Below are 17,014 nucleotides of genomic sequence, written 5' to 3'. Positions count from 1 at the left end.
GCTGTGAAGAAGAACGTATTTCAGAACTTGCCAGTTAAGCGCACGTGTATGGTGTGTCCAGTTATAATAATGAAAAGAACTTTTTCTTGTTGTAAATGTGTATAAATAAACCTACTTGCTCAAGCCTGAAGATGTTGTGGTTGATGTAACATTGCAGTGTCTCGTTGGCGTAGTTGATGCACAGCTGCTCAAAACTGTTTGACTGGAGGTTTTCAAAGCCAAACATATCCAGGACACCGATGGACAAACACTAAAAACAAAACAGCAATGCAGACAAATTCAAAGGCACCATACTCAAAAGTGTTAATTTATGAGCTAAATATTACACAGACCTGTTCCATTTAAAAAAAAAAAGCACACATATATTAATGGATTTATTTGAATCTAATCGTATAAAAAAAACCAACTAAATGAATCTAAAGTGAAGCAGCCTGGCAGGAATGAATTTGGACATGGAAAAGTAAGGAAAGGCTTTTCATCTCAATTATATCGTTATTATATTGAATCATGCGACTCACTGAGATGGACTCCTCCATGTCTCGTCTGTTCATGGTCGCATGGTTGATGTGAAGGATGATCCAGTCAAACAGAGCGCCGTATAAAGATTGGGCCATGGAGTCTCGCATTGCGACGGCCTGAAAGCACAGGAGCATAACATTACAGTCACATAATATTAGCATCACGAGTGTCAAAACTCGTTTTTCAGTGTAAAAAGGGAGTGTTCCCTTTCTACCCTGATGTGTTTACATGCCTCTTCTGTACGGCTTTAACTTGCCTGCTCGTTCCCAGAGTTTGGGAAAAAGCCTCCCCTAATTGCAGTAATAGTAACCAACAGCAAATGATTGCTCATCTTGGAATTGCTGAATCACTAATGTTGCGGTGTCTATACCTTGTTATGGAATGTGGTTGAGGCGTGTTTTCAACTGGTAATATGGACGCTGCTAATAAAGTTACACAATTACACACTGAATTCGCGTTTATTATTATAGTTACAAAACACCACAGTTTTTGTCTTGGTCGTATTGTTGTATTTATCTGCTACACATTAAAGGACGGTCCATGAAAATATTGGGGACCGCTGTTTTAGGGGTTTAATTCTATAAAAGTCTATGAGAGAAACAGGGCTCAAGCCCCTTGATCTATAATCTTAGCAACACTTTTCCTCATGAGTTTTGTTTTGTTTTGTAAATCTTGGTTCATGTAAGAATCAGAATGGAGACTAATTTTGGAATTTTTTTTTTCCATACACAGAGTCTAGTCATCTTGATGATGACGCTGAACATGCTGAGGCTTGAGGCTTCCTAAAAAGAAACTAACCAACTACTGAGTGACATCATCTCTCTCTTCTATATAGCTGATGATTAAAATGTGACGTTAATGTAGGAAGAAGGCAATAAAAGTTGACTTGTAAAATTAAAGATCAAGTTAACATTTAAACTACCTCATCTAGCGTGTACGGTAAAGCTATGGTGAAGCTGGCAGTTATCATTTTTCTCTTGATCAAAGTATTCACCAGTGATTCCTCTTCCACCTGGAAATAAAAAGAAATACATAAGTATTGAGGCATTTCTTCAATCTTCTGCAAATGCCACTAAAATTACAGACTGAGACATGTTTATTTACAAACCACACTGACACAGTTTAGTTTTCATTTTCTCTGGAACTTAACTGGACCCTTTCAAGTGACCATTACAAATGTAGCAGTACGCAGTACACTGCAGTAACACTAAATCGGCTGTTTCTGATCATACCTTCAACAGGTCTGACAGTATAGACAAGACTTCAGGAGGTCCAACCTCCAAACGCGGAGGGTCGTCTGACTGAGTGAATGTGACGTTACCCAAGTGGAGGATGGCGGAGAGGATGGAAAATATGCTGCACATTGGACACAAACACAGTCAGTTAATCTTATCAAATGTATGAACCAAATGTCCACTTTGTCATATAATATCACAGAATTTCAATTTCAATATAATCTGTATCCGTAATATAATCTGTCTATTCATCCTCGTCTGCTTCCTCCCACAGTCCAAAGACCTGAATGGATTGTGGGAGGAGGCTGGAGCACCTGGAGACAACATGCAAAGTCCACACAGATGGATTCAAACCCAAGGGCCTGTCTTGGGGCAGGCACCAGGCCTCCGCCCCTTTAATTAAATAAGTAGAAGAAAATTCATTGGTTTTTTTACTTTTTAAGTGTTCATATTAAAGGTGGTCAGTGTTCCTTAAAACCTCAGATTGCTCTAAATGACACTGGCAACATCTTCAATGTAGTCATCTCAGCAAAACCCACAAAACAAACGTATGAGCTAAATACGGATTACTTAAAACTGTGAACCATGCAAAGTTAATCTAGTTGTGCCCAAGACCAAATGAGACAGCCAAAGGACACACAATTACTTTTACATTACTGTTTAAACTTTTTTCCCCCCCTCAATCGCATCCACACATCACTGATGAACTGGTGGCATATTTAACATTGTTTTGTTGCTCTAAATATATCAGTGCTGCCTTTTGGGACATCCAGTGCTTCACATTATCTTAAAAGAAAAAAGCTTAAAAGCAAGCTGCATGTGTAAGTCTGCACCTCCTTCAATATAAAAAAAAAAAATCATGACCAAATCTATAAAACCCTTTATTACTACTTTTGTTTTTTAAACTTCCCACCTTTTCAAACTATGAATTGCTGTGGGTGTTTTTTTGTCAGGGAAACCAACCTGAACAGCATACAAACTATGTTGTTTTTGCTTTTCTGCACATGCCTTGTCCCGAGGCTGCCAGGTGCTTTCGGACAAGCTCTGACCTGTTACTGACACTAGTATAGTATAACTTTTATTCTAGTCTGTAGCATTTTAGCTCTTTCTATCATTATCATACATACTGTTTCTTAGTGGAGGGCAGGAACCCAACCATCTCCATAGCTTGATGGAGCCTCTTGTACTCTTGCCCAAGTTTCTCCTGATCGTCTAAAAGCAGGTCTTCCTGTGGAACATGCAGAACACAAATACATGTTAAGCAAAGACAGATGTTTATGGATGTAGTTATATAAGAATCCACACACTGCATCATGCAAGAACATGCAAACTGAGGAATGCACAAACCTGTATGTTTGGTTTAACTCAGTAACGCTGAGATCAAATGCTTTCTGTGTGGATTTTTATGTGCGCATGCACAGGTATAGAGTCTGTATTGCAGTGGGTAACGCTGTTGTTTCCATGTATACTTGTGCACTGGCACGTCTTCATGAGTGAAACTGAGCTGATCATGTTGGACTTGAAATACTGAGCAAAAGTCGCTTTTTCTGATACGTACAAGACTTCAGCAGTGATCGCGTCTTCACAGTGAACGAACTATTAGAGGAAAGAACACGAGAGCAGTGGCAGATGTATACACTGGCAGAATACAAGCTGCTGCACTATGGGCTCAAATTGTGGTAATAAATAATTTGTACAAGCACTCTTTTCAGGTGGTTAAACTGTAATTTTAGTTAAATCTACATCTATAAACAGGGAGACAATGGTAAAAGAGTCAGTGAAAAATAAACAAACATGCCAGACTTGTTCTTAAGTCCTGCATTTAATAATGTAATTTAGTGGAGAAGCACAGGCAGTGTTTCAGTTAAAAGTGCAGTTTTTCAGCTTTACGTGAACAGATGTTTATTTCCTGTACAGCAGCTGCATAATGAACAACCTCAGGTAAAGCATACATACACATCTACACTGACACAACATTTATGTTTATCGTTGGCCAGCAGGTTCAAGTCCCTTCACTGTCTGGTTCTTAAACGACAATTCACTGCGGCTGGTGTCTCTAGCTTAACATGTCTCAAAACAGAATCGCCATTACCCAGCGTTTGTTCCTCAGTGGGTGTGTCGCCACGAGAGGAAAAACAATTAGAGACATGAACAGGTTGGTGGTGTACCAGGGACTCTTTTTAGGGTTATGGTTCCTCTTCATCCTCACATAGAAGGCATGTTTTCAGCCCCTACAGATAGCTATTGCTGTTGTTGCTATAGAAATGAAACTGAATTGGATTACTTTTACTCCAGTTTGTAGCATTGCAGTTACTGTTGCATTGTGTGGTGACATAGTATGAGTCAATGTTGCCACAAAATCCAGTCACCTTCCTTTCAAGTTATGGGCTGCTGGCTATGACACACGACAGATGAATGTCACATGACTATAATAAGGAAAACATATAAAAACAAATGTTTACCATCATTAAAATATAAAAGCTGCTAAAAAATAAAAAAATATAAATGGGAATATCAATTTTCCCTGGTTGATGCAATAAACAGGAGACACTCTTATCAGGTGGTTAACCTGTAATTTCAGTTAAATCTACATCTATAAACAGGGAGACGAGGGTAAAAGAGTCAGTGAGAAAAGTAACGAACATGTCAGACACGTTCTTAGGTCCTCCATATAGTAATATTATTTGGAGGAAAAGCATGTGTGGTGTTAAGTGCAATTAAAGTGTAGGTTTTTTTTTTAGCTTCATGTGAATATCTGTTTATTAATTATACTGCAGCTGCTTTCACAGGCTTCTCTTTACTTCCAAGAAGTTTCAAGACACTGTAGGTCTGTTTCCATAAAACATATCTCGCTGGTTTTCACGCATTTGATAACGTTATATATGGCATGTATTTAAGCTGGTCTTCCACTTTCTCTCTCACTGCTGCTGTAAAGCCTGTGGATCAAAGGTACCTGTTTGAGGTAGAGATAATCCTGTGGCTTTAGAAGATGTAGCTCCTCCTGCTCGTCTTTGGACGCGCCCATCAGCAGATAGTAGAACACATGGAAGTTTCTGCAGGAGAAGCAATTTTCACTTCAACTTTCCCAATGACTCAGCGCTTTTATTGGGCTATGGTAGACATAAGGTTTCTTGTACAAACTGGGGAGTGGTGTGAACATGATTATTGCCAGAAGAGATTTTCTAAAAATTGCACATGTTTGAATCTTGTATTCTATTTGAGTCTTATTTATACCTCTCACTCTTATCTCTGGTCACCACGCGGCATTTTTCCAGTAGGTACTTTTCAATAACGGCCCTGAACGAGAGACAAAGGAAGAGAACGTCAACAAAACCCATGAAGCTGCAATTGTTCTTTTGTGACACTGGAAGAAAAACTACTATGAAACAAACGGTTAACTTTGAAGAGACACGACTCAATCAGAGGTGGTCCATGAGAAAAACAATAAAGGGCGCTTTACCCTCTGATGACACCACTTTCCAGGTAGTTGAGCTGGATGAACTTCCCAAAGCGACTGGAGTTGTTATTCTTTGTGGTCTTGGCGTTGCCAAAGGCCTGTTTAAAACATAAAGAACATCAGTTTTCAGTAAAATAAACAGACTAATTCATCGGCATGTTTTCCACAAACACTGGCACCCAAACACAGTAAATGTAGGTTTGTGGATGGCAGATTACTGTTACCATTAGTCGGTTTTATGTAATGACATGGATAGAGTTGGTGTAAATGAGTTGTGCTTCAGTGCACATCTTATAAATCAGGAGTGAACACAAAAAGGAAAGCAAAAAAGCACCTTCACTTTATAAACTGTTTTTGTGTTTTCTGCAGATATTTAACCTGTTTTGCTCAGAGAGGTCGCTAACAGCTGTTCATCTCTATTACAAGCAGGAGCACTGAGAACAGAAGCTCATTGAAATTGTGTTTTGCTCATGAGTTCATAAAAACTAAAACAAAAAAGAGAAAGAAAAGAGATTTGCTGTCATTTAAGGCCCAGTTCCTTCTTTGTTGGCTGGTATTTTCTGCCTGCTGTTGCTCAACCTCACAAATGTTTATTCAAAAACTAAAACCTATCAGCTAAGCGCTGATTAATGCATCCTTTTAAAATTCTCAACATCAGCTGGTTCTTATACCACCGTCTTTTTGTCTTTTATATTTGTTATCAATTAAACTAAGATTTATTTCCCTTCCTTGAAGGAATTTTATGACCACTGTCACGGTTATCAGGTCTCTTCTTAGTCCCGCTATTAAAAGTCTCAGATAAAGGCCCATAATTGTTTGTCACTTAATAGATGCTGCTGACTCATCCATGCCAACCATCTAAAGCTTGCATGCATGTGCGACAGAGTGAGACGCACATGGATTCTGTCTACCAAACAGTCCAATTTGTCCCCCCAGATTATTTGAAAACTTTCTAAAAAGGAAAGCAAAGTTTTGGGGGCTGCTCATTTAAGCCAAATCAGAGCACTTAGGTCAGTTTGACTGTTTTAAAGACAAAGTCACCACCCTGCCACTGAAGTAAGGATGATAAATTGTCTGTGTCACTGTATTTTTAGCATGATGACTGTGACATTAAAAAGTCATGACTCAATTGCTCTTTCTTAGGAACCTCAGGCTGTTCAGGTTTTGTTGTAATGGGCGATGTTTACGGGAATTGATTACGCTTCTTCACACTCAAAGAAAGGTAATCGTCTGCATTTTTTTGGGTAGTGATTAAATAGTTTTTCCTAATCAGGCCCAGGTGCTAAACTAACACCCCTTCTTTATCTGCTCGGCTGACGGTCATGTCCTAACAGGTCAGAGCAGCGGTGCAGACAGTGAGCTAGATACGCACACGGCTCTGATCACATGCCAGGAGGAACAACTTTAAAAATCACTGAAAAGTTCTCAAAATTACACCCATGTAAATTTCGACAGACTATCAAATTTCCTTTTAAATTTCAGATGAATCAATTTCACATAAAGAATAAAGGCAACTAAATAATGTTGGTGGATGCAGCTGGGAAAAAATAAAAGGTATGTGGAGAGACAAAAAGATAGCTGGTATGCAGTATAAAGTATAAATAAAAAGACTTTATACTGGGATCAAGACTCAGTGTAACGAGCAGCTCCCTCAAACACGGGTAACAATTTTAACTTAACCATCACAACACTGACAAACGCAGATGGTGTAAAGAAAACCAGAACAAAAATCACAGTCATCACAGTAAACCACCAATCTGTGAACATAACAAAGACCAGGTATTCTTCCTCTCCCATCCTCAATCACATGCTGGAAATGTGCACTCACTCGTCAAAACTCAGAGAACCCATGATATGCAGAAAAAAGATGGAGGTCCTTTATAGACCCAAAGATAATGGAGGTACTAATTCAGGTAGATATGTAGATGCTTGTGAGGTTGGTCTCTATGAATTAGCCTTGAGAAAAAGCAATTACCATAGTGGGAAATACCAGAAGTGAAAGAAGTTATAATGGGGAACTTTTTTTTTCACATTGAGGACATGCAAATGTAAAAAATAAGCTGTTTTCTATTCTTCATGAAAGAAGAAGAAGAAAATTTCAGTGATAAATTTTAATATATTTTATAGTTTATTATTTTTCAAGCAGTGCTAAGATTATGAAACAGGTTTTAAATGCCGTGTCGTGTTATCTGTTCTGGTCCTTTTCAAAGAAAGTTCATGGTAAATTGGGCCGGCTCACTGTTGGACCGACTATCAGCCCATTCACAATTTAAAGCAGTATTACCAAAACCAGCAAGAACTGTAACTAAAGTTATCTGAATACAGAAGACAGTTGATGGAGACAGGATGTATATGTGCTGTGTGAATATGAGTGCAAAGTATAAATACGTAAATGGGACATGCAGTGATATAATGAAATAGAAATTATACTGGAGAATACGTTATGTCTGTAGAGTGATTATGCATTGACTCTAATGCAGGTGTTTTTTTTTTAAAAATAATTTCTTATTGTTGTGTCTATGAAACTCAATGCTGCTTGTGTAAGAGGAACCTGCTTCTTTCATGTTTATGTGCCGTGGCTGTTGGATGGTGTGTGTACAGATCCCAGGTAGATCAGCTTAGACTGAAGCTGATGGAGATCCTGATTAAAAACAAAAAAATTGGAAATGAAATTATAATTGATGACAATAAAAATAAAGTTGCTAATACACAAAAAAATGTGGCATTAATGTCAAAAAATTCCTCCGATTTTGGAGTAGTTATTTTGTTCTTTCATTAAATTTTGTGGTTCTCCAGCTTGTGTGCAGACAGTCTGCGACACCTTTCACCGCTGATTTGAATATGAATATTATATCAACAGCAGCAATGTTCTGTCTTGTTTTATTTGACTAATGCATTTGCATAATACAGTACTGTTTGACTTATTTGTTCTGTTAGCAAACTAATATACGTAATCACACTAACTAAAGCAAAAAGAAAGAAAAAAAGAAAAAAAGAAAAGTGTGGTAGAGGATGGTTATATGTAAAAGAATTAAAAAAAAAAATCACCTAGCATGTTGCTTTAAGCTTGCATGATTTGGCTTTTGACAGTACAGGTGAGAGGTTACTGTCATGACAATAAAAAAAATGGTTTGGTGCTTTTATTGCTATAGGTACATAAATGCTATCATGCTGCTAATATAATCATAATGCTAGGTGATTGCTAGGCAACACAATGACATGATAATGTCTGATATAGTTAATAACCATCAGGGGCCTGAGATACATTTTTGTTACGTTTGATTGTCCTAGACCAAGACTTGGGCAAAGAAACAAACACTGAGACAGACAGACACGTTCATCATGTAAAATACATCAAGCACATCATCTAAACGCTCTCGAAATCCTGCTCATTTAACTTCTCCTTTTTTGGGGGCCAATTCCCACACTAGGAATGGTTGGCTTAGCTCATGTTTACCAGTGAACACCTAAATGTCGCAGTTGCTGACTTGCAAATCAAAATAAGTAATGGAACTGGTGCCAAATGGACTGTGGAATGCTGAAGGCGGAAAAGGGGAAAATGGGACAGAGAACAGCTTCAAATAATCTGTAATCTCCTTCGATATGTCGACTTGTGAAAATCCATGATCCACGGATTAAACTAACCAGGGGCATGGATTGAAAGAGTGCCTTTATTAGAGAGCAGAGGGATACAGAGAGAGAGAAAAGTGATTTATACTTTGTTCTTTATGTTTAGCAGCAGGCCTGCCCAAGCACGTTCTGACACGTTCCTGTTTCTTTTCTCTACTCTGTTTCATTCCCTTCAAGACAACACCCTGCAAATCCTCCCAGTGGAGCTCAGCAATCTCATTCCTGATCACCAATACCTACCCAATCAATCATTCACCATTTCTGGATAATGCAAGGTGTCGTCATCTGCGGACTAAAGACTGCAAATAGTCTGAAGTCAGTAGCCGTTTCCTAGCACCAGAAAGATCAAAGCTAGGTGTACTTTCCACTACGTGCCAACAACAGTTGAGATAACACTGAAAGTTACAGGGAAAAAACAGAAGGCCCAATATTTTCAGATTTTAGATAAAAAGGAACAAGTCTTGAGGCGTGACTCATGCATACAAGGAAATCCCAGTGGCTTAACTACACGACAATAACCCCCCCCCCCCGAAAGAGATTAACGTCAACTGATCCTGATTGCTACAAGAGTGCCTATTTCATGCTGCAAGGCCAGACTTTCTGTGGTAAACACTGTGGCATGACAACTCAGACATCAGTAAAAATTGTTCAACATTTTGCTGGTTAAAAAAAATAAAGAAATAAAATACAACAGATAAACCACAGTAAACACAAATAAAGATATACTAAATAAACCACGCAGCTAAATCGGCGATTCCCCATAAGCTTTTTGGGAACAGAGCACAACACACTATAAAAGGAGGTAAAGCTCAGCTAACAGGAAAAATATTTATGCTGCAACCTGTTGGAAGGAGAAACTCGCTCAACTTGTTTAGAGCGAAGAAGAATCCATATTTAGCAACTGTCCAGTGAAAAGCTGGTCCTTTGGGATTGTGTTTGCATGTGGGTGTGTGAATGTATGTGTGCGTGCATAATCGGAAACAAAGTGGGATGATATCCTTTGTATGAGGTTAGTTGCTGTACCAACAGAGAGATAAAGCCTGTACATAAACTCAAACAGAGCATTCTTACACATTTTGGTAGCTGGGAGAGATTTAAGCAAATCTCTGTCACCAAGTCAGCGAACTCCTCTCAGTCCTTGAGCAAATACAACACACACTTAGATAAGTTTAAAAGAGGAAAAGCATCTGGCCTAGTTTCATGTCTGCTCTCTGTCATGCACTGTGCAATTGTGCAACAGGCAAATGAAACAGAAAGCAAGTGGGAAATGTGTCGTTACTCATTTACACGGACACTGTAGCATGACGATGGTGTGATAGAAACAACACAGACTACAGTGAAACTACAGCGGTGGGTAAAAAACAAAAACAAAAAAAGAAGTGGGAATTCCCAGCCGGCAGACTTTGCTTTACTTTCTGGTGCCTTCAGATTTTGGGAAATTGTTTGAGCTTCATGTAAATCCTGATGTGAGATGTCATGATGTCCTGATGTGAGACATGTTTGCAAAACAAATAGATCACAAACAAAAAAAGCAAAGCTCATTTGTTTTCCTATTCTAATGTGATGGTATTAATAGCTCTTCAGAGCTTTTCACTAGTAAATGATTACAGGAGCTTCCTTTAGAGCTGAATTTTTTTGTGGTTTTTCTTGATTAAGCTGAGGTTTCTGCTGCAGGAAGTTACTAGTCAGTGGTTTCACTATTTGGAACATTCTGCATTTCATTTGCATGTCTAAAAAAGGATAAGAAAACAAAAATCACCCTCATCTATCAGAAAACTCATATCAGCACAAGTCAGACCTCAGCTTGAAGCAATCTTTCTGCTTTAGTCACGTCACTCACAGCAGCAGAATCAAATGATCAACATTAGTCTGCTAGTGAGATGACATAATCACTCTGTAAAAACCAAAATTGTCAAACTTGCAGGCCTGCAAATGCTTGATTATGCTGCAAGCTGAGGTGAAACTTGAACAAATAGCACAAAAACTGACAAGTCGACATCTATTGGTGCCTGCGATAGTCTGCTAGCTACCAAACCAATCACAGAAGTTTTCAGTGAAGCACCCCTTTGTCCTCCAATTTCACTTTGCAACTGCCAGGAACCACTTCCCAACTGGTTACAAAATCAATCAAAATCATTGACGACCAATTATTTTAGTAGTCGACGCGTCGTTTGAAGCTTTGTAAGATCCGAAAGCAGTAGGATAAACGTCAAACAGACAACTGATTTAACAGAAGTGTGAGATGATCGAGAATTTACTCCAACGTCCTGTTACATTTTGGATAGCAAGGAGTAGCTGGCTGACTTTATTAAACTCAACCGAGACAATCTGCTAATTTCATTAAAAGTTTAATAAACGATCATCTTGTCTTTATTTTTAGTTAGCACATACCTTAAACTGTAAGCTAATGATAGTTATATAAGAGAAGATGCATGCTGGTGCAATAAGATGTATGTTTTACGCATTATCTGATTAGTTGACTAATCGCAAAAATGATGGGTGACTAGTCGACTATCAAAATAATCGTGTGTGGCAGCCCTACTCCACAGTGTAGCAGCTAACACATTCGGATAATATACAAGAAATCTTGGTTTGAGACCGGGAGAAAACACAAATCCCTGTATCGTGGACATGTTAGAAAGGGCACCCAGTGTGAAAATCTGTGCCAAATAACACTTGGTGAATGCGGGCATTTAGTTACACGTGAAACGGACTCCACACAGAGGAATCAGGAACCCCAGGTAAACCACGCTGAGCCACTCTCTTTGGTGACAGTGCTAACCACTACACCACCATCAATGGCAAAAATGCCATTGATCTGAAGGTTTTATGACTTTACAGTTTACAAACCACAGTGCAATGTAGTCTAATGAAAGTAGTGTCAAGCTGTATAGATTTAACCGTTTCCCCACATTTGTTAAGACATTCCATGCTGTTAATCCGTCTGATGTCTGGTGTATAGCTGCAGCTTTCTAAGGGCTTGGCCATGGCCCAGGTGGAGGTTTTGAATGTACTTTTTTTTGCACTTCTTTTATCTTTTTTATGTTACAGTGGTTTTACTGGTTTGCCCCACTGTACCGTCAGCTCAAGCAATGTGTGACCCATAAACTAAAACAAGTTTGACACACCTGTTCGAAAAATTAACCAAAACTAATATGTTTCAACAAAACTTAAAATGTTATTTGGGGTTTGCAGTATGTGCTGGTGAAGAAAAAAAAGAGGGAGAGAAAGAGAGAAAATTGGGGTTACAGGTAGAAATACTGAAAATATGTTTTCAGTAAAAGAAAGAAAAAAAAAACCCAGAGAGGTAGATGGGTGTGCTGCTATCTGCAAGATCTAAAATCTAAAGTGATAATTTCTCATACCAGGAAATCACCTCTCTTTTAAAGAAAAGGTTGAGTGTTTTGTCAAATGTCACAAAGCAAGAACTGATTTTTTTCAATCGTGGGTTTAGCTCATTCAGTTTGCAGTGATATTTAACAGGTAATAGAGACGCTGTGAAAAATGTTTGTGGCAGTTGGAATCAGTCGACTTGGTGAACTGTTTTGGTGACTCAGGAGGCAACAATGTGAATTCTTCAGTGTTTCTACACCTAAATGATAACAATCGAAGGTGATTTTTATCAGATGTTGTGCTATGTGAGAAGCTCTGGTATCTTGTTGCCTCTGCCTCTTTTGAGGGGGGGCAAACTCTGGACTGCTCCAACTTTTATTTTGAAATTTTTTTTTTTTTTTTTTTACATCAGTGGTTTGAGCAGCATCACATAACAGTGACCTACCTCCAACACCGGCCCGGACCCGAGGATGGTCCTTTCCAGCCCGCTGGAGTACATGTTCTGGCTGAGTGAAGTCAAGCAATGAATGAGATAACTGCTGCTTTCAGTCTTCCCTGAGCCACTCTCACCAGTTATCACAATACACTGGTTAGCCTGCCTGTTCAGCATAGCGCGGAAGGTCACGTCGGCGATGGCAAAAATGTGAGGACTCAGTTTTCCCAGTGGCTGGTTCTCGTACATTTTGACGTACATGGGGTTGTAGTAAACAGGCAGGAACTTATTGGGATTGATGGCGATGAGGATCTTGTTGGCGTAGGTGTAGATTTTGTGCTTGTAGAAGCGTTGGCGTAAAACCTCCAGAACATTCTCCTCGGTCAGTGTGGAGAGGCTGCAGAGGTCATCACACTCCCCTGTGCAGATCTCTGTTCTGCACCCTCCATTGTTGACCTGCTGCTGCTGCAGGATGAAGTAGTACCCTTTGCTCTGAGGGTGCCACTTCTGCACCTCTCTGGGCCACAGCAGGACTCGCTCCAAAGGGGAGTCCCCTGCCTCCAGCGGCCTCTCCTTTCCCCCGCTCTTCCTCACCTCCAGCAGGTCGTATGCCTGGTTGGGGTCCAGGTCCAGAGTAACCACAGCATTGTGGATGACCAACGCCACGGTGTCCCCAACACTGATCTGCAGGGGACAGTAGGCAGCTGTGTCATACGACACCCTGGGGTAAATCTGCACAACACGGGCCTCTTCATCATACTCTAGGGCCCCAGATCCATCTGTAGTGCTCATCCTGACAGTCAGAGACAGTCCTCAGCATAACTCACTGCTCCAAAACCTCAGCAGGGGTCCGCTGTGTAAGCGCACACACACACACACACACACACACACACACACACACACACACACACACACACACACACACACACACACTTAAAATCAGGAAAAGAAGGACAAACAGCAGTGTTTAAGTTCCCACTATTCCCATCTAAATTCCCAAGTAAACAGCCGCACAGGTAAACAGCACTAAAGAATTAAAATGCCAAAACGAGCCTCACCTTTTGAGCAAAACCTCTCATTTCATCTTTTAAAAGCAGAAAAGGCGCTGAGAGCCGCGGGAAGACGAAGATCTCTGCACCTCCGTTTGGCGCTAACCGACTCCTAACACACTACTTTTAAGGAGGAATAAATAAACAAACAAAAAAACTACCTTCACCTGAGTGTTAAAGTAAAAGCGAGCCAAGAAACTGTTAAGAGAGACTTTCAAATGAAGACAGAATAATTTCCCAGCAGGTCGGCGTCGTCCTTCCTCCTAGAAATCACAACTTCGTTCAGAAACTCAGGATTTACGTCTCCGCGTCGTCCTGGTCCGAAAGTTAGGTTAACGTTACTTCCTACATTTCTACACACACACACACACACACACACACGAACAGCAACACGCCCGTCGATGTTTTCGTACGTCACTGACCTGTAAAATATTTATCTTTGAATAACAGCAAAGAAACAAAAGCATCACCAAATAAAGAAAGAAAGAAAACCACAGAAGAAGTTACGTTAACAGACTGAATGAGAACTTTAATTGCCCCAATTTGTGTGCACAGGTGAGCGTGGGGTTTCAGCTCCACCTAGTGGAGAATTGGAGTATTACAACCAACTAACACCACTTTTTAAATGTATTTTTAAAACCAGTAACCAATCATATCTACTGTATTTACACTCCTTATTGTCTTTTACAGAATGTTTCTGTTTTCACTTGGATTAGGAAATCACTAACACATTTCATTAATGCCGTCTGTACGTGTCTAGTCCTAAAATAATTTTAATATTCTTTTCACATTAAATAAAAAAAACCAAAAAACTTTTTACATTATGCCATCAACATACCTATCACTGCTCCTTATTTACCTGCTCAGGCCCTTAAAAATCAAATTTCTTTTAAAAAAACTTTCTGAAGCACATTTTTAATGTTTGAAAACACCAATAATAGGATTAGAATTAGATGAAAAGGACATAATTAAAGCTGCTGCTGCTAATGTTTGTGGGAGTCTGATCTAGCTAAAGAGAACTACTGATTGTGTAAATGGCTGCTGATGTCTGACATTAAGTTTGAGTCTCTATTTAAACTAGCTGACTAGGCTAGTTTAAATAGAGAGTATCTTTGTGGTACTCAGTCACTGATTAAATGAAGGATGTCTTAGGTGTCCCTTGAGAACTAATGCCGTAGTTTGGTAGTAAACCAAATATTTTTTTTTTGCCTTTTGAATCAGGCTATTTTACGCATAAGTTAGACATAAAAACTTATGCAGAAGTGGAAGAACGCACACCATGTCCTAACAATAAAAGTCAAAGGAATAATGTCACAATATTTCATTAGAAGTAGTAACCTGTTAGAAAAAGCTAAACTTTATATGATACTTTATTTCATTTTACTGACTGAGCAGTGAGTAAGGAGTGTTTTATTGTTTGTATATATAGTACTGTGAAAAAGTCTTGAGTGACCTCTCATTTCTTCATATTTTCCTGTGAAAATGAGAAATAGGTGCGCTGATTTATTGTAACATGAGCAAACATACATGGAAACACAGTGTATATAAGGCAAAAACAGCTTTAGCTGCCACCAACAGGGTTTAGGCCACCCCAGAAATTGTTTTCTCTCCTCAAATGTGTCCATTTATTCAACCCGTATTACAAAATACTGATGATTGCATCTGTGTGGGTCTTAAAGATATTTGAACAATTTCAGAAGTACTGTCTGAGAGCTTTCAGGCGAGTTTTCTTTCATCAACTCACCACAAAACACTGCATTATGTCACAAAAATGTAAAATTATGAATTAAGAAGTAGCAAGACTATATTTTTAAATCACCTTCTTTGTTTTTTGTTCTTTTATACCGTATATAAAGTTGCTGTTTAGGATGGCAAAGATGTTGAAATCCATACATTAAAAAATGCTTGGTGGGTGCAAAAGGAGTTTCATATAAGATGATTTAAATTTACATGTCTTTTTTAAGGTCTGCTGAAGCCGTTTGTGTGCTTGTAAATAACCCTACAGTGCTTATAGTTCTCAATATGGAGACTCAACGTGTAACAAGCAATAAAAAGCAACACGTGCATTATTATGCAAATCAATACAAACCTGAAGCAGCCTTTGTTTAATCATGAAGTCCACTGTGGAGGTTTGTACCGTTGTACGAACAGTGTAATAATAAAGGGTGTGACATCCAAATGCATGCATAATAATGTCTGCACAAAGTTCTTGGGGGAAACATAAGATCTGACTTTTTACAGTTAAACAGAAGTTAATGAATCACTACTTCAAATAAACTGGAGTACGTTTTCTGTCACCTGCTCAAACAGGCTCCAGTGTATTTGACTCCCCTGCTGTTATAACCACAGTTTCATTGAAAGAGAAAGCAAAGGGCGCGCCCCCACCTTTAAAAAAAAAATTGAAAAAATGCACCGTACACCCTCTTTAATGCTCTCTTGTTGTTCACAGTAGCACTGTGCTCACCTACAGTGAATTAATGAAAATCTATATGAAATTCCATTGCATTTTTGAGTAGGCTCTTCTCATTTTTGCACATCTCTGCAGATTTTTTTAATGCATGAGTCCACAGGCTGATGGCCCAAGGTGAAAAGCAATTGTTCACACGGCACCTCAACAACTGAGGACGTCCAGAATCGATAGCATGTCTTATGATGATCAGTTTTGCTTATGCTAACGCAGGGCCTGTCCATTCAGGTATATAATGACTGCAGAGGTGTTGGAGCCGGTGTATCCCAATTTGGTGAAGACGCTTGGAGACACCCTGACAGCTTATTATCGTGTGAGGAATGAAGAGAGGCGACGCAAAGTGTTACTCAGCACAAATCAGCTGCTGTTGGTAGCGACTCCCTGCAGAGGCAGCCAGATTTACCCACACAGGGAGACAAATTAGGACACACACACACACACACACACACACACACACACACACACACACACACACACACACACACACACACACACACACACACACACACACACAACCCCGTTCAGCTATCTTAGTGAGGACCCTCATTGACATAATGCCTTCCCTGGCCCTTTACCCTAACCATTACAAATGAACAGTGTTGGTCAAGTTACTTGAAAAAAGTAATCAGTAACTAATTACTGATTACTTCCCCCAAAAGTAATCCCGTTACTTTACTGATTACTTATTTTCAAAAGTAATTAATTACTTAGTTACTTAGTTACTTTTTAAAAACACAATTTACAACCTGAATAGGTGATAAAGCGATAGATCTCTCAGCCCAATTCTACTTTTTCTACATAATCCATCATACAAAATGTAATCAAATGGACAAGTCCCTTTTTAAAACTTGTTTTATTAGTTTTAATCTTTTAACTTTATGCATCAAGCAC

General features: G+C 39.2%; 1 protein-coding gene across 3 annotated transcripts in view; it reads right to left on the bottom strand.

Moving 5' to 3' along the window:
- myo9b (myosin IXb) overlaps positions 1-14,526 on the bottom strand; it is a 31,285-nt gene extending 16,759 nt beyond the window's left edge. Inside the window, exons 1-10 of one of the 3 annotated variants that reach the window (XM_026149528.2) lie at positions 13,666-14,526; positions 12,620-13,460; positions 5,215-5,309; positions 4,989-5,051; positions 4,708-4,807; positions 2,882-2,982; positions 1,752-1,875; positions 1,442-1,531; positions 519-635; positions 116-250 (exon numbers count right to left, since the gene is read on the bottom strand). In XM_026149528.2, coding sequence (XP_026005313.2) covers positions 116-250; positions 519-635; positions 1,442-1,531; positions 1,752-1,875; positions 2,882-2,982; positions 4,708-4,807; positions 4,989-5,051; positions 5,215-5,309; positions 12,620-13,399 — 1,605 coding nt within the window. In that variant the 5' untranslated portion in view covers positions 13,400-13,460; positions 13,666-14,526. The remainder of the gene's footprint in view (positions 1-115; positions 251-518; positions 636-1,441; positions 1,532-1,751; positions 1,876-2,881; positions 2,983-4,707; positions 4,808-4,988; positions 5,052-5,214; positions 5,310-12,619; positions 13,461-13,665) is intronic. The other 2 variants (XM_026149525.2, XM_026149527.2) reach the window with 2 other exon arrangements.
- Between the last annotated feature and the right edge of the window lie 2,488 nt (positions 14,527-17,014).

The sequence above is a fragment of the Astatotilapia calliptera genome, chromosome 18, assembly GCF_964374335.1.
Source record: "Astatotilapia calliptera chromosome 18, fAstCal68.1, whole genome shotgun sequence".
Lineage (NCBI taxonomy): Eukaryota > Metazoa > Chordata > Actinopteri > Cichliformes > Cichlidae > Astatotilapia > Astatotilapia calliptera.
The sequence above is the reverse complement of the archived record's forward strand: the minus strand, read 5'-3'. Positions and strand labels throughout refer to the sequence as shown.